The sequence below is a fragment of the Asterias rubens genome, chromosome 3 (genome assembly GCF_902459465.1).
Source record: "Asterias rubens chromosome 3, eAstRub1.3, whole genome shotgun sequence".
In the NCBI taxonomy this organism is placed as follows: Eukaryota; Metazoa; Echinodermata; class Asteroidea; order Forcipulatida; family Asteriidae; genus Asterias; species Asterias rubens.
The window spans coordinates 14,090,267-14,117,810 of NC_047064.1; the positions used below are offsets into that span (position 1 = coordinate 14,090,267).

Here is a 27,544-nt window from a genome sequence, read left to right on the forward strand (position 1 = left end):
ATACACACTTTCAGAAAGATATGTTATTGCAGTGATGAATTCTGAGACCCAATTAGTGTTTAGTCAAGGTGCTACGGTGCATACAGCAGTCACAGCCAGGAACACTGGGGCGAACCCCTTCTCTTTTCGATAAGTGCACTGGGTTCTTTTACATGCGTTACACAACACATGGGACCAACGGCTTTTCGTCCCATCCGAAGGACGAAGCAATGGTTAAGTGTCTTGCTAAAGGACACAAGTGTCATAGCTGGGGATTCGAACCCACACTCTGCTAATCATATAATTTCCTAATAAGATATTTATTTTTTAAGTTTAGAAATTGGGGTATGACTTGATTACAAACTTTTTGGAATCTCTGAAATTGAAACTTGTTTTCGAGGGGGGGGGGGGTGGGCCTTCCACATCAACCTTTATGGTTTATTTGTGAATTGAACCTTTCCTGTTTCCTGTAAACCAGCCCACCTTCCTGTTCCCTGTAATTAATACCCTGTAGTTGGTGTCACCTGTGGAGAACTTGCAGTTGTAGTTCATGTGTTTCAGGTAAAAATGTTTTGAATGTATATAGTTACACTAACAAACACCTAAATATGATACATACATGTCGCACAAGGGAATCTCCCAAGAAAGGATGTTTTGACACTTATTGAAGAATCCATTGGCAGTTCTTGTTCCTTGGAAGAGCATCCTGTTGTTCGGGACCGCTTTCATTTTTAAGAGTCAGCAGAATAGCGTGGGTTGCTTTTGTTATTACATCATCTGATAACAGTAGCGGGAACAACTATTGAAAGGTTTCAAAACAGTAGATGATTTGCAAATGGTACTGCGTGGTTACATGACATGTGTCACTGTAGGATGTTTTTATTTTGAAATACAAGCCGTCAAAATATCCTTGAAAATCACAATGTTGATGTTTGTGTTTTTATTGCTCAAGAGGAAATGTTAAGGCAGGTCTCAATTAAACGTTAAGTTGTTTATATCTTGAGTAAGTTGTTTTAAAAAAAAGCTGATTTCTCTTTGTGCACAGGTATGTTTACAAAAATCATCGAATCAAATATATAGCTCCAGATTGGACAGTAGAGCTTTTTTAACAATGGGTAATATATGGCTTCTGACTGGCATCCCCGAAAAAGATATTGACCTAGTTTACAAAAATCATTGAATCAAACAAATAGCTCCAGATTGGACAGCAGAGCTTTTTTAACAATGGGTAATATATGGCTTCTGACTGGCATCCCCGAACAAAGATATTGACCTAGAAACCTAGGTAGACCACCAACACTATGGCTGGATAGTTCAGTTGGTCGAGTGCCGGTACATCAATTCTGAGGGCGCTGGTTCAAGACCAGCTTCAATAATTTGTTCTTTGTTCAAACCCCCAAATCTGTTTTTAAACCAAACTGCAATATCTAGTAACAACACATAAACCAAGGACCTATTACCCTTGTTTGTAAATTATTTCATGGATGTTGTATTGGACATTTTGTATTATATATAATTTGTTTGTTTCTCTGTGTTGTTGGTTCAAGAGAGGTTGGTTTTGTTGGAAACAAAGGGCGTGTCATGGCCGAGCGGTTAAGAGCACCGGATTCAAGCTCTGCTGTTTGATCAGCAGAGTGTGGGTTTGAATCCTGGTCGTGACACTTGCTATATAAAATTGGGGAGGTAGCGCTTTCTGCTCTACCGGCCAGGAGTCAGACTGACTGATACCCAAGCCTACATCCGTATGGACTGTGAAAGGGGTAACCCTGTTTCAGCCCTAGGAGTAGGTGGCAGCGGCCTCTGGACAAAAACTATTGTAGCCCACACCTTGAAGTGGCCTTCAGGCCTTGTGTGTTTGGCGACTTGCATAAAAATTAAAAAAATATATTTAAAAAAACTATACGTTTTTAAGAGTGACTGAGTCGCCCTGTAATTCCGGTGCCACTTTGCATCTCCAAAAGTCTCATGTTGTTTAGGCCATGGCTTCATAGAACAGCTTAATTTTAAAATTGGTCAAAAAGGATTTGGCAACACTTTCTATGGTTTACATCTTATTGCTATAAACCATGATAAAAACATGCCTTAAAAGTGCCAAACAATTAATTGACAGACGGCGCACCATATATCTTTGCGGACAGTTAAATGATACTTTGGATTTGTAACACTAGGAAATTTGTAATGGGTTGGAATATCCTTAAAATGTTATGATTTCTTGATGTTTCTATAATATTGTCAAATTTCTCTGCAAATCTATCATGCTAACTATTGGTTAATGGATCATTGGCAGTTCATGTACATTATTTGATTGGTTCAAACCGAGAGCCAACTTGTAAATAGATAATTACTAAATGATATAAATTTTTACATAGTTAATGGTTTTATGTACAAAAGTCTTCTAACAAAATAAAATAAAGTATTTTAGAATTTTTTTTTTTTTTTTTACATCGTATGGAAATCTGTAAACCTGTAAATCTGTATACTCCAGGTCTCCAAAAATAGCTGATTTTTGGCAGGATTTAATGTATTTTTACCTCAGAATTCTCTGCTAACGACCCATAGCATCACACACTGTTGAAGGCACCATAAGCGCAGAATTCTGTTATAAACACTGCCATAAAACTGGGCCCAGATTTTCTTCATCAATGTACAAACACTACCGGTACCTTAATTTTCAAAATAGTGTAAGTTTTTATTTAACCAAACTAAGGCCAAATAACAAAAGATACCAGTTGATCGTCCGGATTTTTCAAAAAAGAGGAGGATGAGGGGCTTACTGTTTACTATTTGCTTTCAAGATGGTCGCTAAGTATTTCAAATCAAACAGGCCACCAATTCTTCAGTTTGAATCAACCGCAAGTTTATTTATACCTATTAGTTGCATGGGGACCTGTGTTAACACTAACAGGGTCGGATAACACTAAAAAGATTCACTAATCTTGTTTTATGAAACAGATGGTTTCAAGTGTTTGAGAGCATCAAGTTAGATTCGGGAAAAGCTCCTAGGCTAGTCCTTTTGAAAAGATGGATAAAAAAAATAATAATAATAATAAATAAAAAAATATTAAAAAGTATAAAAAAAGGATGCGGGCGGGGACGATCAACTGGTATTATTTTTTTATTTTTTATATGTGAAATTCATTTATCAACTACATTGGTGTGCACATGCAACTCTATTGAACTGCATTTGGTAATGGAAGGGTGAAATAAAATGTGTTATTATTTGTTATGTTTTTTCTTAAATTAATGCACGATAACTACCAGATGGTTACTAAAGCATTGTTTCCCATTTGTCAGTCTATGAAGAACGATTTTTTATGTTTATATTTCTCATATGCAAGAAAATTAATTAGTATATTGTTAATTTTATACATGTAACTAATAAATTTGACTTTTCTTGCTAAAAGAATTTTGTGTACAATGAGTTACGTTGACTTTAGACTGCAAGTCTCCTGCGTGTTAAAATGTTGAGATCCAGTTTTATAGCCATTGGACACTGAAAATTCCCTGAAATGCTTTACTTTTTGAGAAAACATTTAAACAAATATTGATACCTGCGGATACAAGGGAGGCTTTTCCTTTTATTTTCTCCCGAGTCCGATGACCGATTGAGCCTAAATTTCCACAGGTTTGTTATTTCAAATAAAAGTTTGGGTGGCACGGCTGGCTTGTGCGAAAAGCGCTCGCCTCTCACCAAGGTGACCCCGGTTCGATTCCCGCTCGGGGCCATATGTGAGTTGAGTTGTGTGTTGGTTCTCTGCTGTGCCACAAGGGTTTTCCAGACTATATATCCGGTTTTCCTCCCTCAGGAAAAAATCAAACACTTTCGATCTTGGCTGTGCTCCGTGGTTATAATGGGTTGATGTGGCTGGCAGCTGAATGCGCCCTTGCATGCCTGCTTTTCGAACACGTAGCCGCGTCCTTCGCAATTCAGCTCTAGCTGCGAGTAAGGACGATTAGCCCCTCAAATTATTATATTATTATAAGTTGTGATACACGAAGTGTGGGCCTTGGATAATACTGTTTACCGAAAGTGTCCTATGGCTTTAAAAGGTGTGGTTTTGCTTCTTCAAGCAATGTGAAAGAAAACCCAAGGTTTCCAATCGTGGGGATGGGAAATTTCAGACTTATTAATGTCCTGGTTAGAACTAGCTGTTGATTTCTTCCCTACTCATTGATCTACTACCATAGGAATGTACTGCCCTTGCCTTGGTTCCAAGTCTTTGATTGTGGCTTTTTGGTCGTCCTGATAGCCACTACAAACAGCGCCCTCGTGTGATCTTTCTTGTATTTAGCCTACGATCAACGTTAGATTGCGAGTTAGGGCGCGCGATTAGCTAATAATGTGGGGGCGTTTTGGGGAGATGCTGAAGAATAACCGCAATCTAAGACTTGAATCAAGTCTACCCTTGCCCTCTCATAGATCATGGAGCAATAAACTAGATGCAATACTGTCGGAGCCTGAACTTGACACTGGGCCTGAGACACCGCTCTAGAATTGCACCCGAGTAACATGCCTGTGATATTTTTTTCACAGGACTCGGGGAATAGACTGAGTATACAGTGCTAACACACATCGCTGTATGGGTAAAAACCAAAATGAATATAAAACATAGGCATCGAACTGCCTCTAGCTACCGGGCAACCTCGGTAGTCTAGTTGGTAAGACACTGCTCTAGAATTGCAAGGGTCGTGGGTTCAGCAAATTTGTCGGATAGATGAGACACAATGTTGGCAATAAGGTATGCCACATGACAAATAATAATAATAATAATAAACAGTTCTTATATAGCGCATAATACAAAATAAAGTCTCTAAGCGCTTCTGTGATTGAAGAGATGGGTTTTAAGTCGTGATTTAAATTGTTCTAGTGTGGCACAGTCTTTGAGATTGTTGGGAAGAGAGTTCCATAGTTTAGGTGAAGCATATTGGAAGGAACGTAGACCGTAGAACTTCGTGTGAACTGGAGCTGCTATGAGAAGACCTTTTGAACTGGAACGAAGTTCTCGCGGAGGGTGATAGTGTTGAATTAAACCCTGGAGATAGTCTGGTGCTGATCCGTTTTTGCATATGTAGGTGAGTGTTAGGAGTTTGAAAACTATCCGTGATTTAACTGGTAGCCAGTGGAGATTGCGAAGGATCGGAGTGATGGGTTCAAGTGATCGGGTTCTAGTGATGAGTCTGGCTGCTGAATTTTGAACGCGTTGGAGTTTATGAAGTTGACATTCTGGTAATCTGTATGCAACTCATCACAAAAGCATGAATCAATTTTTCCGTTGTCGATTGGTCAAGATATTGTCTGATTTTTCCGATTTTGTGCAAACCAAAAGAAGATGCTCGGCACAAATTACTGACATGCTTTGCCATGGTGAGTTGATCATCGATGATGACACCCAGGTCCCGTGCATGTGAAGTTGGATCAAGAGATGAATCTACTATGGTTATAGGTTGGAGTGAACTCTTGCTTCTGAATTTGGATGAAAGATGGAGAAACTCAGTTTTTGTTGATTTAACTTTAAGCCATTTCTTGAAGATCACACTTTGACGTCATTTAAGCAAGCTTCAAGTTTTGGTATGATAGTCGACTGAGTGTTGTGATTGAGAATGGTGTAAACCTGGGTGTCATCAGCGTACATGGTGTATGACATTCCATGGGACTTGATCACATCTTCCAGGGGTGAGGAATAGAGCGTGCCTGGTAATGCCTGGTAAGGATATTAAATGGAGCGTTGTAAAATTCAGCATATTGACTTTAAGAACACAAGCAAGCAGTTTACGCACGGTAGTTCTCTCTGTGCCCCATTCATTAGGCGCTTACTTTCACATTGGTGAACCTATAGACCGTATTGAATAACCCCTTTTTGCTGTGAAAAGTCTCCATCTTGTAGGGCAAACCGTATGCGCGTCCAAACGCGTACATCATCGAAGCACGCAGTATGCACGATTCCCGGTTTGATTTGCACACACACACACACACGCACAGACGCCATCATATAGGTCAGATATTTGAGCCGTGTGACGTCATATTCAATACGGTCTATACAGATGGCAATTTTGTGTTCAATACTGTAGCGTTAACCGGGGGTTGCAATGCACACAGTTTAATGACACAAGAAGGTACAATTAACTGGCTTTCCTGTCCTCGTTTCAGAGCTTTATTTACACTCCACAATTAGTAACAGAACTTACACAAGAGAGAAGGCCTAAGCTGGAGAGCGCCCTCTCTGGCGAGCAGATTAAGTGATCGGCCTGCCGGGGGGTCACCAGCAGTGCTGGTGCCCCCTACCGGTCGATCGGCATCGCCGCTACAATACCATATCTTTGAAAAAAGTAATTCATTCAGTCGATGCGGGGCAACGGATGATGGCCCTCCAACCTGTTGGTCCTGTACCCAGCTCCACCTGACGCAGTCCAGAGTCGCGGCACAAGGTGTCCATATAGGTGGTTTGTGGTCTACCTCGGAAACAGTGACCTTGAGTAGGGGCCCATAGCATGCACAGCCTGCTCACTGCCAGCTCAGCATGTCTGAGACAGTGACCTGCTTATCTCAGCCTTCTTGCCCTAATCTGGGTGCTAACTCTAGGTAGTCCACCGTAGAGTTCCAGGTTTGTGACATGCCTCTCCCAATGAAGCTGTTCAACACAACGAAGCATTCTTTTGTAGCAGCCATCCAGTCGCTTCTCTAGACGACTGGTTAGTGTCCATGACTCACATCCCTACAGCAGTACTGATTCCACAGTGGCAGTAAAGAACTTCACCTTCAGGGACATCTGACCTGACCATGCTCTTCATGGGGGTCGAGTGCCTTCCAGACAAGAGTGATACGACATTTCACATCTTTCTCGGTGTCGTTAACCTACGAGCCCATGTATTTGAAATCTGTCACCCGGTTCAGCTCTGAACTGATGGTTGTCTTTAAGGGGGTTGTAGTGGTGCAGCTAAATATCATGTACTTTGTCTTCCTGGTATGGAGAAATAGCCCCACTCCGGCACATTCGTTCTCTGTTCTTTGCAGAATCAGCTGAGCTTGCTCAATCTCATTAGATATCAGAACGATGTCATCTGCAAAATCAAGGTCTGTGATCATGACAGGAGCCACTCGTCTGCTCCTCCTCCCGTCAATGGCGAAGCCAAGCTCCTCCTGTCGCCCATCAATTGCCTGTCTGAGTGCTTAGTTAGCACCACAATGAAGAGATATGGTGCCAGAGTATCACCCTGTAACACCCCTGCTGATATTGGGAACTCATCTGTTTCTCCATTTGGTGATTACCTTATCTCTGGTGTTGTTGTAACTAATGCTGAAAAGTAATAACTCGTGTAAAATTTCAAGTACACCGATATGCGATCAGTTACAGGACTGCAATGGCAGACTTTTAGACGGTCCTTTTCTCAGTATTGACAGGCTCAGACCTACGCGCGCAATACTGAGCATGAGCGCGCATGCTCAGAGCCGCAAACAAGAACCGTTATGTCTGCTGCCGCCAGCGTCTCAAAAGTCTCTTATTGGACAGCTGTTGTGACTCTGAGAATGCTTAGGTTGCAGCAGCAATGTCAGGTATATTGCCATAATTAGTTCCCAGCATGTGCACGTTTTTTTCAAACGATGGGTTCCCGGCCAAGTCTGCTGCCACCTTGTGTTTTAAAAAGTCTTCTGTTGGTAATGTAAAAAGACAAAATGAAGCAACAGAAACTGTAATAAATTTATGTTAATGGTGTTAATCCAACCTAAAAAAAAGAAGGAAAAAAACCCCAGAAGTACTCTGTTAGAGCGGAAAACCTAGGTGCAACATATTTTTACAAATTATATACATGTACATATCAAAAATAACAATCCAACAATTGAGACTGGAATCTGGCGTTTCAAATGGTGTTTGGAAATTTGCTTCAGTTTGTCCAACCAATCTTTAATACAAATTTTGGTGTCTGAACAAAAAACCACCAACATATTCTTACCAATTCAAATCAACAGATCTTTATCCAATTGTAATTAAACTGACAGAAATTCTCTGATTTGCAACATTTTCATTGATGGCCAGTTTAAGTTTTAGGCCCAGATTGCAAAGCAATTTTCATCTACACTGATTGGCATAATTTGTAAATGGATTTTTCATTCTGGTTTCAAGTTGGGCAAAACTTGCGTTAAGTTGGGCAAAACTTGCGTTAATCTGCGAAGTTGAACAATGACAACCCCCAAATGGTTTGATGTTGAGACTACGTCCTAACCGTCAGAAATCATAACATTTCAGCTTCACGGTAATCCAGAACTACATTAATTTCATTTAAAATTTAATCACATGTCTGTAAGTTGTTATGTCATACAAACAATTAATGGACATGTTCTAGATTTGTTTTTCTCTGCAAAACCACTTGAAAGCAGGTTGTGATTTTGGTAATTATCACAGACCAGTATCCTCACTTGGTGTATTTAAACATATGCATAAAATATCAACCTGTAAATATTTCGGCTCAATTAGTCATCAAAATTGAAAGAAAACACTGAAAGAAAAAAACACCCTTGTTGCATAGTATTGTCTACTTTAAGATTCACATTTTCAAAGGAAAAATTACCTCATTCCATTCCTTCAAAAGGGGTGATTTATAGGAAATGTTTTATACCATCAACAGCTCTCAACTCTTTACCAAGTAATTTTGTTATGGTAATTAATTTGAGGAGTATATATCAAAAGTAGAACATGCCTTTAAAAGCAGAGGGTAAAAAAAACCTAGTTCTCTCTTTCACATTCATTAAACATATTGGAGCCCCTTCAAAAGAAAACAGGGGACAAAATGGTGATGAAAAAAGTTCAACAAATGGTTAATGTCATGTTGAGAAGGGAATGTGGCAAGCAACTCCATCAACCTTCCCAATAAATAATAAAAATAACAAACTCTTATAAAGCGCATTTCACAATAGTCGATGCATTTTACATTAGTGCCCCGGTCATTGGGCCAATAACATCTCTTTCATCTTTCTCAGCTCCCTGGGGAGTATACAGCCCCGAGCTGCTGCGGCGCTCCGAAGGCTTTTTCATGCACAATATCAACCTTTACTGTTGCAGGTACCAATTTGTACCTGGGTGAAGAGAAGCAATTATATTAAAGCATCTTGCTCAAGTACACAAGTGCCACAACCATGATTCGAACCCACACTCCGGTGACTTAACCACCAGAACTTGAATACCGTTGCAGGTACCAATTTGTACCTGGGTGAAGAGAAGCAATTATATTAAAGCATCTTGCTCAATAACACAAGTTTCATGAAAAGGATTCGAACCCACACTCCGGTGACTTAACCACCAGAACTTGAATTCCATGCTCTCAACCATTACACTCCACAGATAAGCAAATAAATGGATTTAAAAAAACAACAACTATAGCTTCAAATATTCATGTTTCATTAGGGGCACTGTGGATAATGATCTAAGTTTGCAAAATTTAATTTGCCTTTGGTAATGTCCGAAAATTTCATATGGAAATATGTGTGGGTGTCCCATGGATTTCTGTCCAACGAAGATTCCGTCACCCATATAGGAAATTAACACTGGCTGAAAGAGGATGTTTCAGAAGAGGGCGCTATCAAAAGAAGTTGCCACTGTCTCCTGACGATGACTAAAGCAAGCTAGTAGAAACGTCGAGACCAATTCAGAACTGACTCCGCGGTAGTACAGTTAATTACAATCCCTTAAGCTAAAGTAGTAGTCCCAGCCTATTTCTTTACCATCCGCCCAGGTAGTAGTTAATAAGCAGGACAGTTCTTTTCAGAACTGAGAAGTCTCCCGAACACCAGAAAAATCTACTCCGCGGTAGTAGAATTAAGCAAGACATTTCTCTAAGAACAAACTCTACCTGGCAAGTAGATACACAGATGGTGTTACCGCAAACCAAATATATATGAAGTTTGTACACAGTTTGCCATATGGGGGAAACGAATCTGTAAAGGAGGACAGAGTCTCTTGCTAAGGAAAACAATTATCTTTATCTGTGGGAGTTATGTGTCCCTTTCTCATTGCAGAATTTAATATAACACAATCTCTTTAACTTCTGCTATTTTTGTAAATGATATTATCAGGGCAAAACGCATGGTGACAGTTTCCCAAATTAGTCGGAAAAAAAATCAGTAAATGTTAGTATTTTTATTTACATTTTTAAGAAAAAGAAAAAAAAGCCAGGCAGTTATTACATTATTTTTCTCTGATATTAATATGTTTTTTTTTATGAACTTTGCGATTGCTTTCCCAACGAATTCCCTGCAGAATTACTTCTCAGTAATTATAACCATTATTTCATCTTTGTCTGGTTAAATATTAAAAGTTTTTTCATGAAATAGTGGTAACTATAAACATTGTGCAAAAAGATTTTCATCAAAGGTTATTATTTCTTAGTCTCAGCAAACTTTCAGGTTTGCCTTAACCCTCATTAAATGAAATACTTCATTGATAAAAATGTCCAGTGGACTTCTTGCTCATAGGGCCTGGTTCTGATGAAGTTTGCGCAACACTGTGAAGACAAGCTCTCGTAATGTCTGCAGAGTAAGAAGAAAGAAACAAGAAAAAGGAACATAAAAAAGAAGAATCGTGACTCATAAATGGAAATGCAGCTGGGGATTAAGTCTAACATTCAGTGCATAATATAAAAAACATTGAACACTTGGCCCAGATGTTAGAGCACTGGACTCAAGCGTTAGTGTTTCTGATAAAAAAAAAAGAGAGTTTGTGTCCCGGTCGCAAAATTGATATCTTTAAAGGAACATTACAAAATTGATTTTTGCTAGAAACAAGTTGCTGGTAGTGTAAGCACTTTATGTAATCCACCATATACATCAACTGACAAACCTGTAAAAGTTTAAGATCGATCGGCCATCTGGGTCATGAGAGAATAGTGAAAAACTGATTACAAACTTTGCATTTTATCGCTGCCAAAACAAAAATGAATAAAGCGCTCACTGAGCGATAAACTCGAGACGCGAAATTAGATTTTTTTTTTTCTCATCAAGTATGAAAATTCAGACAGAAATATTTCAAGGGATGTTTTCTACTATAGGTTTTCTCGGTCAAATTCAGCAAATGAGCAGTCAATTTCATTTTCATGCTTTCGAATTAAAGCTATTTTGCCTCTTCGGTTGTTACTGCGTTTCAAATTCAGAATTCGGCCAAAATTGACCGAGAAAACCTATATCATCATTATAAGACTGTGTAAGTTTTATGTAAATCTATGGTTTTCACAATTTTTGTTTCTTACCAATTCTGTAACATTCCTTTCAACAAGACACACTTTACCATTTGCAGTGCAAAAGTCAGTCAAACACAAAGGAAATGCATTCAACTACCACATCTGCGGTATGTCTTGTCTTTACTGCACAAACCGCCGCCACTGGCTATAACCGTGCAGACTCTCATGCATGCATGCTCCCTACTCAAATTTTATATTAACAAGGAGGGACTTAAAATTACTTGTCTTGTTGTTGTTGTCATGGTATGCCTACGATCTACGTAAGGCATATTTGGCTTGGCTATCTATTCCTCCAAAAAGAATTTACACAAATTTATGGACAATTATAGACTAGGTATGTCTAGCGTCATCCAATAGTTTACAAATATTGAGTGGCTCCGAGTGAAATGGGAAGAATATTATCGTAAGATAAGATTTTACCTAGCGATAATATCATTCCACGAATTAAAGCCACTCAATATTTGTTTTATATAACTGACATATAGATCCTTGTCATTTGATGTATTTTAAAAGTAAAACATTATGAAAAATCACGAACTTTTACATGACAAGATCGACGTCTGAAACCAAGGCGCTCCAGAGTCGTTCTGAAGGACTGCAACAGTCGATCTTCTGACTTCTAGCATGTCTAGTCACTCCTAACTGTTTCAGACGCCAAACTTTTTATGTATTTTTATGTGGCACGTCTCTAAAACGGTATTTCATCTGATAGATACAATGAAGACTGTAGTAGCCAAGTGTTATTACATCTTTCTTTGTTTTAGCTTCGTCCATTATACAGTTTGATTTTTAAGCACATAGAATTTACATGTACTTATATGCAGTATGACCATAGCAAGCCCAACCTTGTTCTTAACTGACAGGCCTGTGATACTTCATGGAGGCAATGAAGGCGATTGCCTCCATGCCTTCATTGCCTTGTTGCCCTTGAAATGTTCCAGTAGAAGTTTCCTCATAGGGTGCCCTTTACCAAGGAGAACATGCCTTGGTGCCCTTGCCCTTTTAAAAAGGAAGCATACAGGCCTGAACTGAACCTACCTGGGGTTTGCAATACTCCTCCAGCCAGCTGAAGACGCACTTTGATAACTCGGCAAAGTTGGCCACTGAGATAGACTCATTGAAAGACTGGAACTGAGAATCCATGATGGCACGGAACTACAGGTAAAGAAGCATCTCTTAACTTAGTTTGCAGTAAGAGTACTATTTACACAACACTCTAAATTTAGAGTTCTGTCAGCCCGGGCCCAATTTCATAGAGCTGCTAACCACAAAAAAAAATGCTTAGCATGAAATTTCTGTCTTGATGAAAACAGGATTACCAACCATATTATTTACATATGATTTTCTGGATAAGCAAACAACAGCTGATTACCACTAAAAAGCAATATGCAGCAAATTATAATTTGGTTGGTAAGCCTGTTGTTATCAAGGAAATTTGTTCATGCTAAGCAAATTTGTGTGCTTAGCAGCTCTATGAAACTGGGCCCTGATCAGCCAGACTGCACTGCCAATCCTCTGTATACATTGTACACCTCATGATCCACCTCCTTTTGTTGTATGTGCTCTATGATGTAATGAAGGCAAAGCTCGCTAAACAGCGCTTTATTTAATTTGCACAAGGCGCATTATACTTTTGCTGCATTCCTTTCATTACAAAAAGTTTTTGTGGAGAGTAGCAAAAGTACTATAAGTCTGCTGGTATCCGTTAATGTACAATATGGTGCAGTGCGGTAGCTCCCTGTCGGCATATTTTGGCGTATTTGAGGCATAGGGTGGAGAGGCAAATTTGTCCGAATTCATTAGCACCTTATAAAATGGAGATTATCAGCTGCCACAAGGTTAAATCTATTTAATTAAGGCTGGATGGCCTAATATCATGACTGTCCTTTTGTTTAGATTGTGTACATAATTCAATTTGCTGCCAATAAATTAATTAACTGGAACTTCAACCACTGAACTCTGACTACCATTAGTAGCCTACCAACTCGATTCCATACTCACCACATTAAACTTGATCTGATCAGAGACTTGGTTTTGTCCTTGTCCAGGTGTATTCTGATGAGCCTTAACAATTTGCTCGTAATTACTGAAAAAAAAAAAGAGAGAATAATTTGCCATTAAAAGTCTGGCTATTAAAAGGGTACCGTAAAGTTTCTCTCAATGGTATAAATTTTACATTCACTGAACAATATTTGGAATACTCATTTTAACCATTTGAATTTTTTATAACATGCAAGGAAATAATTGGTGGCTCGAAATAAATAACTAAAAATTAACAATAGGGCTAAAATAAAGGAGCAAATGGATGGATTAAAGCACCCTAACAGCCAACCACACAAAAAGTTGGAGATTCAAAATATGAATTAGAGAATACAAGAAGCCCCCCCCCCCCTCCCCCACAATAAATTATTTACAAGCCAACATCCTCGGCAAAACACAGGAGAACGAAGACATAATCAGCCGTTTGCAATAGCAATTTCTATATCTCAATTTATAACATGGCAGACAATGTTCGTCCGATAAATAAAACAAGGAAGGTAGCGGTAACACTTTGAGACTAAATAAATTCTGCCACTACCTTCGTCAATTAATAGATAGATAGATACGGTTATTCAACGTGCAAATAGTGTATAATACAGAGTAATATGGTCAAAATTATAGTAAATATAAAAGAGATATAAAGTGAAAAAAAAGCAACATCTAGGTCAAGGGAGAAGCAGAGCTTTTGTTCCCCAACCTATGAACAGACAGACCATAAAAAAACAGACAGACATTAAAATACAGGACAAAACAAGTGTAAGACAGAAAATAAAAGCGTGTTTTATTTCCACAAACACAAAAAATACATCAGTATCTTAGTATTCATTTAGAAAACGAGTTTTTAGTTTTAAGTTGAGAAAACACAATGATTTAAAAGAGTCGTCCAAACTATTCCATAGTAAAGTGCCATGCTGGACAACACCATTTTTAGACAACGTGATTCTATGATGATTAACATAAAGATTTTTCTAAGCAGTGCTGTGAATTTAAAGGCAGTGGACACCATTGGTAATTACTCAAAATAATTGTTAGCATAAAACTTTACTTGGTAAAGAGTAATGGGAAGAGGTTGGTAGTATAAAACATTGTGAGAAGCGGCTCCCTCTGAAGTGGAGTAGTTTTTGAGAAAGAAGTAATTTTCCACAAATTTGATTTCGAGACCTCAAGTTCAGAATTTGAGGTCTCGAAATCAAGCATCTGAAAGCACACAACTTCGTGTGACAAGGGTGTGTTTTTCTTTCATAGTTATCTCGCCACTCTGACGACTAGGCCTGGGCGAATTATTCGAATATCCGGTTAATGGCGAATAGGTTTTCCTATCCGTAACCGCGAATGCCTTTTTTTTCTTAACCGGATATCCGCAATGGGCGCGAATACCTATTTATAAACCGGATAGTTCTGTAATAACAACCAAGTAACCGGATATTCTTTAATATCCGAATATCCGCGGACGTCGGGCGACAACTGATAGGAATGTTTTGTCCGGTATCCGAATAACAAAATTTCACTATTCGCCCAGCACTAGAGTTGTTTACCCGAGGGCAGCGGAGGGCTTTACCATTTCATAGCTGGAGGGGTGTTGTGTTGAAAGAAATCATTTAACAATTTAATTGTTCCCATTTTTTTGACTTTTTGACCAAAAAAGTGATGATGTTTTTAACCGAACAGGTTTTTATGAATGGGAATCAAAGTGTGTTGAATCGGTTTTCAACTAGTGGTTTAAACCCCCCCCCCCGAGGCCTGGTTCTTGATAATTTACCTCGACTCCGTCTCTGTAAAATTTTCAAGAACCAGGCCTCATTGGGATTAAACCACTAGTTGAAAACCTCTTCACCACACATTGATTCCCTTTCAATAAAAGAACTATCGCCTTTATTGAATGTCTGATTTGGGGTTTTGAGTGATCTACCTTTTCATGATCTCCAGTGCCATGACCTCCTTCCTTAGATTCTTCACTTCCTGTTCTTGCTTCTTCTTCTGCTGCACCAAATATTGGATATAGTCAATAGCTGTTGGCGAGGTAACGTAAAAACACATTCTTTGTAAACCAATAGAATCAATCACAACGAGGAAGATTTTGTTTGGTACACTATGTTCCGGTAAAGGTTCAACAAGAGCGACGTGATATTCCCGCAGGAGTTTAAATCTTTAATTGAAAACTCCTAATGGAAAATAAAGTCACTCCGAAACAGAACATGTTCGTAATAATAGGTTAAGCCCAGTTCATACTTCCCCTGTAGTGCCTGAAGCCTTTTAACAATTTTGTAGGCATCTGAAAGCACACAACTTTGTGCAACAAGGGCTGTTTTTCTTTCATTATTCTCTTGCAACTTTGATGACCAATTGAGTCCAAATTTTCACAGATTTGTTATTTTGTGCATATGTTGAGATACAGCAAGTAAGAAGACTGGTATTTGACAATTACCAATAGTGTCCAGTGTCTTTAAAAGTAGAATCCCACTTACATCTTTGAAGGATGGTGGCTTTACTGAGTTTCTGTGAACCAACGCTGTCAACCTGTTGGCATGTTGGAACAATCATCTGCAACTCCTCATAACCTTTCTGTCATTAATAAAGACAAAGGAAACAATCAGTAATAGCCATCATTCTAAATGTGAGAAGTACATGTAACTTACACGGGAACAATACATAGGTAAACGTAAAAATATAAATGTTCACAGATTTAAACACAACTGATGGTCATGGTGAGAATCTACCCTTGAAATTTGTTTGCTTGAAATGCATTAAAGGGTGGCTGCAATGTTTTTTTTATTCATTAAAACAATGCCCCTTATTTTTGACCGCGCGAGGGCGCTATAAATAGTATTTTGATCACTTCCGGGGGTACACGCGATTCGCCCTGCACAAATTAATAGGCGTTCTGTCACTTTTGTTGCGCTGTAGTTTCAATTTGCTTTAGAGGTGGATTATAACGGCTCCTTTAAAAGTCTTATTGTCTGTGATGGATTAGATGTCTGTGGTTATAATGTGTTCCAATCTTTAAAAACTGTTTTGGGTATGAATGAATATACCCCCGGAAGTGATTGAGAGCGCCCTCACACGGTCAAAAATATGGCCCATTGAACAGGACTTTTTAAACCTAACTTTTTTTAATAATTTTTTTTATTAAATGCGCAAGTATTTTAAAAACGGTTTTAAAGAGATTAGGGGAACCCGCCACGCCCCTAAAAGGGAGCCTTCATTTGCATAAACGTGACGTCATGTCGGTAACCCGAGCTGTACGTCCGTGTGCATAGTACATGTACACCTGTGTGCAGTGTGTGGCCTGGTACCTAGGCACGTGTATAGGGACCAGACTTTTTTGCCGTTGATTTTGTTTGTATTCCCGACATGACGTTGATGGTAGGGGGGGGGGGGGCGGTAACAATCCACAAAACTTTTTCGCTAAGTACACAAGTTAGATATATCGGGAATAAACAAAACACATTTTATTGATGTTCAAAACATATTTCAGAAGTAAATGACAGCAAAATTAACTGTTTTATTTGATTTCACTGCAGCATCCCTTTAAGTTTTGAGAAATCCAATGTTTGAAACTCACAATGTTCTCGCAACTCCAATGACCGATTAAGCTTAAACTTTCACAGGTTTGTGAATTCATGTATATGATGGGTCACATCAAGTGTGGAAACTGGGCCCAATTTCATGGCTCTGCTTACCGCTGAATTCTGCGCTTACGATCAACATTTTCCGCTTTCTGTGCAAGCGCCAAATTTCTGTGCTAGCCTTGTAAGCGTAGAATGCCTAGTCAAGTGGAGTACGTGCGTAGAATGCCTAGTCTAGTGGAGTACGTACGAACAGAAGCCAAATTTCCTGCTAACCCGTAAAATACGCTTGCCCAAAACAGAGAATTTCCCTGCTTACGTAAGCGGAAATTCCTTGCTTATGGAAAGCAGGCTGTGGCATTGTGCTCTGGTCTTTAACAATAACCAATGTGACAGATTTGCTTTAATGGTTGCAGTGATTGCTGGCTGATTGTCAATGTCTAAATTAAAAGACAGTCAATTGGTGCTGCTACTGTAACCAATGTGACAGATTTGCTTAAATGGTTGCAGTGATTGCTGGCTGATTGTCAATGTCTAAATTAAAAGACAGTCAATTGGTGCTGCTAATCAATTCATTCATAAATGGTGATATCCAAACCTATATCAAACTCTGCGTTTTGACACCGTTGGATATGGAACGCAGAAGCGCTATATTTGTCCGTATTCCACTCATGCTTGTGTGATAACTTATAATGTCCACCCTCAAACCATGTTATTATAAGTTATCACACAAGCACGAGTGGAATACAAAAAAATACAGAGCTTTGTATTCCACCCGCAAGAATGTGATATTGAATTTATCTTCCATCTTCATTATAAAGTCAACCTCATAAAGAAACAAACCAACTTTAACAGCATGTAAATTTTGCACTGACCGAATGCGGAGCGTGGCGCATAGACACTCACAATATACAGAGTGAAATATCAAAACGGGGAGTAGGTTATGGCTCAATATCACACTCCGGTTCGAGCATCTGATTGGAGGATTTGCGTGTATTCAAAGTTACAATTTGTATGCTAAGAATCAGTGTTGCGTTATTCCTGACTACATCCTCAGGTTCTATAAAAGTTATAATAATGGGAGACTTTCCAACGCTAGGTGGCAGCAGACATACCGGGTAAATTTCCATTGTTTACGTAGTTCTGAACATGCGCATAATTCTGAGAACAATGGATTTACCCGGTAAGTCTGCTGCCCTCTATCGTCCCAGAAAGTCTCCCATTACAACATTCACAGAGTGCTAAATATGGACATTTCTAAGCGCTCTGACCAGATGGACATGTTTTGGAAGTGTCCAATGAAGGATCTGCTTGAATGTGGGTGGGTAACATGTTCCAAAGTGTTTGAGCTATGATTGAAAGGGCGAGATCGCCATAGCGTGTCATGGTGCAGGGTCCCGGTGAAAGCTGGAAATGAGCGATTGAAGAAGAGCAAAGGCGTCGGGTAGCTGATGAAAGTGAAGAAGAACGAAGGGCTATGAGGTCATGGAGATATACAGGAGCCAAATTATGAAGAACTTTATACACAAGAAGAATAATTTTGGAGTGGATGTGTTGGTGAATTGGATGCCAATGAAGAGGTCGAATGATGGGGTGTTATGTGGGTACATACCTTAATGGCGTCTCTTCTCTTCTGTTCAGCAGCAGTGTGTGCATTCCTTCGTCTATCTTTGTAATTCTTAAATGCATCTTGTGTATCATCATCATCATCTACAAAACAAAACAAAACATTCCAGATTTCAATCATAAAATAAGCAAAGGGCGCTATCATTGGAATATTGATTGTCTAAACTGGAACTTCTTGTAGTGAAAGGTATGGGCAAAGACGTATTGAATATATTATTGGCAGGTATCAATCTTAAAGGCACTGCACACGTTTGGTAATTGTCAAAGACCAGTGTTCTCACTTGGTAGTTGGTGTATCCCATCATAAGCACAGTATAACAAGCCTGTGCAAATTTGGGCTCAATCAGTCATCGAAGTTGCGAGAAAATGATGAAAGAAAAAGCACCCTTGTTGGACGAATTTGTGTGCTTTCAGATAGGAATAAAAGACTTCCACGTGAGAAATTACCTCTTTTTCAAAAAGCTACGTTACTTCAGAGGGAGTCCTTTCCCACAATGTTTTATACTATCAACAGCTCTCCAATGCTTGTTACCAAGTACGCTTTTAAGTTAATATTTGTTTTGAGTAATTACCAATAGTGCACCTTCCATTTAGGAGTTTATCAAGACTGGTTCAATCAATGTAGCACAAAGCAAATGCCTGAACAATTGGAATTAATGATTAATACATGCAATATTGCGGAGACTAAGTGCTTTTGTATTTTTAAAGTAATGTTTAATTTTTAGTGTCCTTCCCTTTATAGATTAACGTTTATATAGTTTTAAAAATAAATGTATTATTTACTGAAATGGATCCTTTTCATTTTTTGTAATTCTTAGGTATCCAAAAATAGCTGTGTTAGTCTGCTAGATACATTTAGTGATAGCACTTAAAAAACTAACTAATTACATTCAAAACTGCATGAGCTTTTCTTCGATAAAATAGTTATTGCTAAGAAAGCTTGTGCATTTTTTAAAAAATGTAATTAGTTAGTATTATAACACACCTCTTGGTTGTTCTGTATTCTGGTTGGATGAAACACGGTCACGTTGGATGAACTATATATATAGTCTAGTGATCCCGAGCGGGCACTAGTCTTTGAAAATAGTGCCTGGTTACAGCGCCCTCTCTTGACTTGAACCGTGAACAGCAACTACAAAACTTCCTTTCTTTTAGTACAGATTTCTGTTCTTATTTCACTTTTATGACTGAGCTGTGTCATAAAACATAATTCGGTAACTGGTGTACGTCTATTCCCCCTCGGGCCTTTGAGTGACCAGAAGAGGGACCTATTTCCCTTGGTCACTCAAAGTCCCCTCAGGGGAATAGATGTACACTAGTTACCTCATTGCCAGTCAATATGTGTATACTATGCCTTACCGGTCAGCTGAAGACCTCCATTAATACCAGGGAGAGAGGATGCACTGTTCTGTCTTGAAGTGGTTCTAGATAGAGGACCATCATCATCTTGAAAACCTTAGTAAGAAATGTATCATTATATTGTAATGAGTAGGGTAGATGGCTTTAGCTTTCGATCGAAACCGGACCTTCTTCAGAAGCATAAACAAGTACAAACAAATACATCCATTTATTATATTGTAATGAGTAGGGTAGATATACTACCCCGGAGTCAGTTCTTAAATTGGTCTCAACGTTACGATTAGCTTGCTGTACTGAGTACTAAATTAATAGCTTACTCTAGTCATCGTCAGGAGACTCATTATTGATATTATTAACATTTAGTAGTTACCTGTTAAATGCTGGGCGAATAGTGAAATTTTGGTATTCGGTAACTGCTGACCAACTATCCGAAATTAACCAGATATTCGAATAGTTTTTTTCTTCGCGAGAGGGCGCTATAAAAATGTTTTAAAAAATTAAAAATAATAACAACAAAAATTTTGCCGCTAGAGGGCGCTGTTCATTTGTGAATGAGATCTTATGGGCGGATTGATATTAGTTTTAGACAGTGGCACTCGGTTCATTCATAAAAATAACCGGATCTAATTTAAAGATGGCGATTTTCTAATTCTTTTGATCGTGATGGACTCTACGTGAAGGAAAACTTTCGTAATCTTTGAACAAAGTACGTCAGAAATGTCATCGTTTTAACTCTTCACGGAGGTGAGCATAGTTAATTACTTAAATACTTAATTTATGCTGTTTTATGCTGTCTTAATAGAAGTTTCTTAAGGATTCAGACAAAACATTCCAATCAGTTGTCGCCCGACGTCTGCGGATATTCGGAAATTAAAGAATATCCGGTTACTTGGTTGTAATTACAGGACTATCCGGTTTATAAATAGGTATTCGCACCCATTGCGGATATCCGGTTAAGAAAAAAAAGGCATTCGCGGTTACGGATAGGAAAACCTACTCGCCATTAACCGGATATTCAAATTATTCGCCCTGGCCTAAACCTGTTTCATTGGGTTATATTTTATACTAAATTCACATAATATAGAATTTGGAAAATCCTATCAAGAAAAGACATACTTTGGTCAAAGCTGGAATCCTCAAAACTGGAAACATTCATATCCGTCATGTCTGTAAGATCGGTAGTTGACATCTTGATGCTAACCTTGCTCTAAGATGCAAGCAAAGCTTCTTTCCTGTGTTCAAATGAGAAATGGTTCATTATTTGAGACTATTTAACTACAACTAAGTTATGAAGACCACTAATGGCGATGGCATATTTACAGCAAGAAACTTACATTGAGACAGTCCCTTAACTATGTGTAGACTGTAGGTCTGCTTTAGAGCTAAAGGTCTGCTTAAAAGATAGCTCTATCGTTATCGTTTGATCTTGTTTGTTGTGATATTCACAACCCTCCATCCTTCCCGATGGGTCTGTGAGCATTGGGAGGATAGAGGGTTACGATATAGCAACTTCTAAGATCCAATGGCCTGATGGTAAGACTGCCAATTGCCTTGCACTAGCAGAGTGCTTCACAAGTGCTTCATACTGCTTATGTGGCTGAACCTTTGGCTACAGTTCGCCACTCTGCTATCTGCACCTGAGGCAAATTTTTATGCCATTGCTCTGGTTGACCGTAACCAAAGGTAAAGAATCAGTGTTTGCGGAAGCAGGGAATTCTGCGCTTACTTAGGCAGGTAGCCATTCAAGGCTTAGCCTTTTGCCCTTACCCTTACCCTTACCATGGCCTTACAACAACAACGGTACACAGCACAGTTGCGATAACGTAACCCTCCTGCCGACGGCGTAGCCCACGGGTTACGAAGCATGCTCGAATGTAAAGGGCGAAATGGTCAAACACGTACAATTTAGACAGCTAGTCAAAAGATTTGCTCTATTTTTACCACTTTCGAAAATCATGACACAAATTATAGAACACGAACTTAACCCTCAATGTCTAATGAATAACACTCAGAAACACCATTGAGAAAATATTTTGAAAAAAAGGACAAAAACTTACCAGATCCCGGAGCTGAACAGTCACAAATGTCCCAGGTTGATATGTCGCATCGCCATTTTGTGACTTCCCGATATGTTCAATGCTTTATTTTTTGGTCAACAAGCGCTGAACTGCAGGGCTTGACAACCTGCCGAGCCGCGGATGTGTTGGACTAAACCATTCTGTTAATGGGGTGTTATAAGGCAGTGCGTGTGTGCTGTCCCTTTACTATGCTTGCCGTTCACTCAAATAGTGCGCACTGCCTTGTAACAGCCCTTTTACAGAATGGTTTAGTCCAACTCAGACGCGGCTCGGCAGTTCGTCAATTCAATTAGTCCTTCAGCGCTTGGTGACCAACAAATAAAGCATTGAACATATCGGGACGTCACAAAATGCCGATGCGACAGGTTCAAAATAGAACCTGGGAAATTTGTGACTGTTTTTTGTCTTTTTTTCCCAAAATATTTTCTCAATTGTGTTTTTGAGTGTTATTCATTAATAGACATCAAGGATCAAGTTCGTGTTCCTAGAATTTGTGTCATGATTTTTGAAAGTGGTAAAAATTGAGCAAATCTGTTGACTAAACTATTTCGCCTTTTTCACTCGAATAAGCTTCATAACCCTCCGGCTCCACCGTCGGCAGGAGGGTTACGTTAGCGCAACTAAGCCATCCATGTCCCATGAAATCGGTCAGCTTTGTTTACCATCAGGCACAAGGCACAAGTCTTACTCTCACCGACAGTGACACTTGACTCTAGACTGCATTGTGACTAAAAGATGACTGAGTGGACTTGGCTATGATTCAGTGACTGCCTGGCCTGCTGAGTAGCCGTAGCGCTTGCCATGCCTGGCCCTGATTATTGACTTGAGCTGAGCTGAGAGAGTGAGGGCAGTGCGTGGGGGTACTGGACACCTCGGCATCTTGCAAACTCGGCACCTGCAAACTTGGCACCTTGCAAACTCGGCACCCACAACCTCGGCACCTTGCAAACTCGGCACCCACAAACTCGGCACATGTACAAATACAAACTCGGCACCCAGTTGAAAAAGCTTGATTTTTACACTGTGTGGTAGGCCTCATTTTATTTTATCAGTCCCACCATCGTAGTCCCATAAAAAGCTTAATTCTGTTGTAAAGTTATTAGTAAAAACATTGCAAATATTATTGGAATAATTTATGATTATCGTAAAAAAAAAATTAGCACTGGAAGGAGTGTGCACACCAAACGATCTAGTGGCGTGTGCGTGCCGTCCATATCACGCACAAGACGGAGCCCTCAGAAAAATTATCCGGCCAGTGCCTTTCCGCAAATCACGCTCTGTTAAAGGATTTGGGCACCTTTTCAAAATGTCCATAGATTTACATTAAACTAATACAGGGTTTGAAGATAATGATAGTGGAAAGCTTCCCTTCAAATTTTACTTACTGAGGTGCTGTAGTTTTTGAGAAATGAGTAAAACAATGTCATGAAAATACGTTTGTAAATGATTAAAATAATTTTCGTCTCATGAGACGACAATTATTTTCACGACATTGTTTACTTATTTCCCAAAAACTACAGCACCCCAGCACGTAATATTTTCAGGGAAGCTTTCTACTATCTGTATCTTCAAACTGTGTAAGTTTAGTGTAAATCTGTGGACTTTGTGTTTTTTGTCCTACAAAAGTTACATAGACCCTTTAAGAGGCAAAAATCCATTGAAAATTATTAACCTAACTAAAACAAACCCTTAAAGCCTTATTAAAATTGTTCAGAGCCAAAATCATAAGAAAATGGCACCGCACTTTCACCGGTATGCATTCTACTTGTTGACTAAACACGGCACATGTGGGCGAGACGGTAAACATCCGGGGGCCCAAATGTTCTCGGAAATTCGGAATTGTCATCACCCATAGAATTAGTGATTTAATATAGTTTATAAAGCTACAATTAAAAATACCAAAACATTTTTTATTGTGTAAGTTCACGCACGTTTACTTTATTTGCAACCACTTGTCTTGACTCTTCGAGGTGATATTATTTTTTTGCTTGGTGCCGAGTTTGTTAGTCAAAAAAAGGCCAGTGCCGAGTTTATATGGTGCCGACATTCTTGGTGCCGAGTGGGTGCCGAGTGTGCAAGGTGCTGAGTGTGCAAGGTGCCAAGTTTGCAAGGTGCCGACTTTGCAGGTGCCGACTTTGCGAATTGTCCGGTATTCGTGCGTGGAGTGCATGCAGTGCATGCCCCGAAACAATTGTAATTAATTTCTGTTATCATAATAATAGTTGGATGCCTAAAAAATGTACGTTTATGTCACTGTAATAGAATGTAAATATATTTAAAACTCAAAACAAAAATGGAAAACAAAATTACACAAATTTTTCATCAAGTAACTCACCTCTGGTTTATGTGCACATCATTCTCTTGTTGTTCCTTCAACCATAGAGTAAGGAATGCTTCAACGCGGCGCTTTACGATCTTGTGCTTCTAATTCAACAATCAAGAGATCGATAAGAAATAGCGCAGTGTTTGTGAGCACGGCTATTAACTGCGCGCATTGTGTCTCAGCAATGTCCCGGATAAAGACGACTCGATTCCTTGCATAAATAATAAGTAAAAATAGTCACAATATTAATTATTAAGTTAGTTTAAACTGACAACTTAATTTTGTTACTAAATACAAAAAAATAATAAATGTGATTCAAAATATCATACTGCTTGTGATTTATGAAAGATTTCTTACCGATATAATATATGAAACTAATTGTAACTTTGAGTTCTCCCCTATTGGAATAATGGCTACACCGGCAGTTTCGTGCAAAATTGCGCACAGTATGTTGCACAAAAGCGCATAGTGATGTTGTTTGCTTTGCGCGAACTCATGATATTACTACATCAAAGAGCCGAACCAGGAGAGGGCGCGCGCGCGAACCCCCAAGTTTTAGTTTTGTAATAAAATATCTGTACGGGACGGGCGACGATAATTATACGACGACAATCTGGATGGGATATATGGGGGACGGGAATGGGATGGGACCGCGGATCGCCAGCTGCGGAAAGAGCGGACGACACATGATGCGTTATTGCTTGACGGAAAAACGATGCATGATGTGATCTGGCAGGTACGTGTGTAGCGGACGGAGTGTTAATGTTATTGTTAGGTACTTTTTGTTTTCGTGTTCAATACGGTGGTCGTGTGATATTCATACGGAATACCCACCGAACGTAACATGTGTACACCCACCCACCACGCACCGGAACATTATCCACCGGAACAACCCAATCTAAACCCATATCTGGCCTTTCATGAAGCGAAGAAATTCCAGTCGTCAGCGGACAAATGGCTGCACAATTAATGGTAAAAACATTATTTCAACAGGACGATAATTGTTAAAAACAACCATACTACTACTAGTTTTACTTTAGTTGTGAGTACTTCTACTCTAGAAACTATAACTCAAGGCTCCCCTGTGGCTCCCCTGTGGCTCCCCTGTGCACAGGGGAGCCTTATAGTTTCTAGAAGTAAGTTGTGACATGGAGGAGAACGTCGTAACCCTCCTTCGCCGTCGCGTCGGGACATATATGGAAGGAGGGTAGCCCACGGTGGGTAGCCCACCTTGTTAAGCTGTTAATGGCTCCGCTTTTAACATCGGTCTCATCACTGTCACCATTACAGTGATGAGACCGATGTTAAAAGCGGAGCCATTAACAGCTCATCACTGTCACCATTACAGTGATGAGACCGATGTTAAAAGCGGAGCCATTAACAGCTCATCACTGTCACCATTACAGTGATGAGACCGATGTTAAAAGCGGAGCCATTAACAGCTCATCACTGTCACCATTACAGTGATGAGACCGATGTTAAAAGCGGAGCCATTAACAGCTTAACAAGGTGGGCTAGGAAGAAGGGTTACCGTGGTTATCGCAAACTAGTTTTACTTTTAACTTGAATTCAAAGGGATGTGTTGACCTTTAAAAATGTTACCGTTTGACACTTGTGACTGGGTTGATGTCAGTTTGTGGTTGTTTTGACTTTTGTATTGCAGTTTGTACACATTACCCGACACTAATAGAGGTTTATTTCACTTTTTTAATTTAAGGTGGTCAGATGGAATAGCATGGACCATTTAAGTTAGTGGAAAGTATCAGTAACAACCATGCCTAAGTCACCCTTTAAAAAGAAGCATGTGAAGTTTGCCACTGAGGACGATTATTTAGCCATCGACGGATCATCCAATAAATCAAATGGAGAATCGAGTGAGTCAAGCCTACAGTCACAAAATCAGTTGCAAACATCTGAGAACCAACGTGGCAAGGCAGAGACTCACCACAATTTACGCAGCAGGCCGCCCGGTTCCCAGACTTCTGATATTGAAATCATTGTTGAGAATGAGGATGGTGTGATGCAACCACGCTATCACCACAATCACCAAGATGGCACATCAGAACACTGCAGTGGATGTCACATGTTAGGTCAGACTACTAAACATCGAGAAATCGTTACGGATGATCTCTCCGATGACAATGATGAGGAGAGTTGTGGATACAGCCCTCAGCAAGGCCCTCACATCATCTTGATGACCATCCTGTGTATTCCATTTGTGTTTGTGGTTGCGTTAGTTGTGGCAGGGTATCTGGGGGTGTTAACCTGGTACAACATCTTCCTTTATTACTACGATGAGAGAGGATGGATCCACCGCATCGTCATCTGCCCTCTTCTCATCCTGTCCTTTCCACCGGTCATCTTGGTTGCCGCTCTCTGCATCGCTGTGTACTCCTCCTTCAATCAGATCTCGTGGTACATGACCTCCTGGAGGACATCAGTGACCGACTTGGAGAAAGGATTTTACGCATGGTTGTGTTTTCGAATCGGACTCCAAGAATGTGCTCCGTATGAGGTGATAACGTTGGATGATGAGGAAGAAGATGGATTCGGGAGGACAGTGTCTCATGCTGTCAGTGCTATGTGATGTATTCAGGGCAAACATGTCTTATAAGCCATTGAGCAGAATATGTTGCTAAGCAAATATCTGCTTTACAGCCCTTAAAGGGGCATATTGCCTTGGATCGGGCGAGTTGGTCCTTGAAAAGCATTTGAAACCGCTTATTATATACGGTTGGAAAGATGTTTTAAAAGTAGAATGTAACGATCCACACTAATATGCCTTGAAATTGCATGGTTTTCCTTATATACGCCATGAACTAACACAGTACGCCATTTTGTGGACTCAAGTTTTTGACTCCATAAAATTGCCAACCGTGTTAGTTAGCAAAGTAACAGGAAAACCACACAATTTCAAGGCATGTTTGTGTGCAACATTATACTATTTTTAACACATCTTTCTAACAAACGGTTTCGAACGCTTTTCATGGACCAACTCGACCGATCCAAGGCAACATGTCCCTTTAAATACGTCCCGTACAATATTGTAATCATTGTTTCAAGGGAAAGTACAAAACATTGATGGTCTTGGAAGTTGGAAGAGTAGAATAATTCCACAATCCGATACTAAAAATCCGATCCTTTATCCGATTGAACGGAAATCCCTGACAAAACATTATTCATTGTTTTTCCACAAAACATGAAATCAAACAAGGTGTTGGGGAAAAACAATGGACAAAGTCTTTATGTTTTGCTAGGGATTTTTGTTCATGTTCATGATGGGATTGTGGGATAATCATCATTATTACGATTGTGACAATTGGAATAAATGAAACAGTGATTGATTT

At 39.5% G+C, this 27,544-nt stretch overlaps 2 protein-coding genes across 3 annotated transcripts; one reads left to right on the forward strand and one right to left on the reverse strand.

Moving 5' to 3' along the window:
• Positions 1 to 9,933: 9,933 nt before the first annotated feature.
• On the reverse strand, positions 9,934 to 24,313 carry LOC117288192 (max-like protein X). The gene is made up of 9 exons (XM_033768937.1): positions 24,210 to 24,313; positions 20,913 to 21,028; positions 19,797 to 19,892; positions 18,424 to 18,521; positions 15,711 to 15,807; positions 15,155 to 15,254; positions 13,207 to 13,291; positions 12,244 to 12,360; positions 9,934 to 10,498 (listed from the first exon to the last, which is right to left on the reverse strand). Exons 2-9 carry the CDS (start codon positions 20,983 to 20,985, stop codon positions 10,439 to 10,441), a joined length of 726 nt encoding a protein of 241 aa, XP_033624828.1. The 5' UTR covers positions 20,986 to 21,028; positions 24,210 to 24,313; the 3' UTR covers positions 9,934 to 10,438.
• Positions 24,314 to 24,763: 450 nt separating this feature from the next.
• On the forward strand, positions 24,764 to 26,938 carry LOC117287741 (transmembrane protein 169-like). Of its 2 annotated transcripts, none has more exons than XM_033768244.1 (2): positions 24,764 to 24,933; positions 25,915 to 26,938. In XM_033768244.1, exon 2 carries the CDS (start codon positions 25,972 to 25,974, stop codon positions 26,782 to 26,784), a length of 813 nt encoding a protein of 270 aa, XP_033624135.1. In that variant the 5' UTR covers positions 24,764 to 24,933; positions 25,915 to 25,971; the 3' UTR covers positions 26,785 to 26,938. The 2 variants fall into 2 exon arrangements, with proteins under 2 accessions (XP_033624135.1, XP_033624136.1); XM_033768245.1 differs by lacking the exon at positions 24,764 to 24,933 and adding an exon at positions 24,952 to 25,169.
• Positions 26,939 to 27,544: the final 606 nt, after the last annotated feature.

Excerpts from the sequence above, each read along its gene's own strand:
- LOC117288192 (XM_033768937.1), bottom strand. The coding sequence starts at position 20,985 with ATGTCAACTACCGATCTTACAGACATGACGGATATGAATGTTTCCAGT. Across the intron at positions 18,522-19,796 it reads TGGAGGTCTTCAGCTGACCG|ATGATGATGATGATACACAA; the intron begins GTAAGGCATAGT and ends TTTGTTTTGTAG. Across the intron at positions 15,808-18,423 it reads AGAGAAGAGACGCCATTAAG|AAAGGTTATGAGGAGTTGCA; the intron begins GTATGTACCCAC and ends TATTAATGACAG.
- LOC117287741 (XM_033768244.1), top strand. The coding sequence starts at position 25,972 with ATGCCTAAGTCACCCTTTAAAAAGAAGCATGTGAAGTTTGCCACTGAG.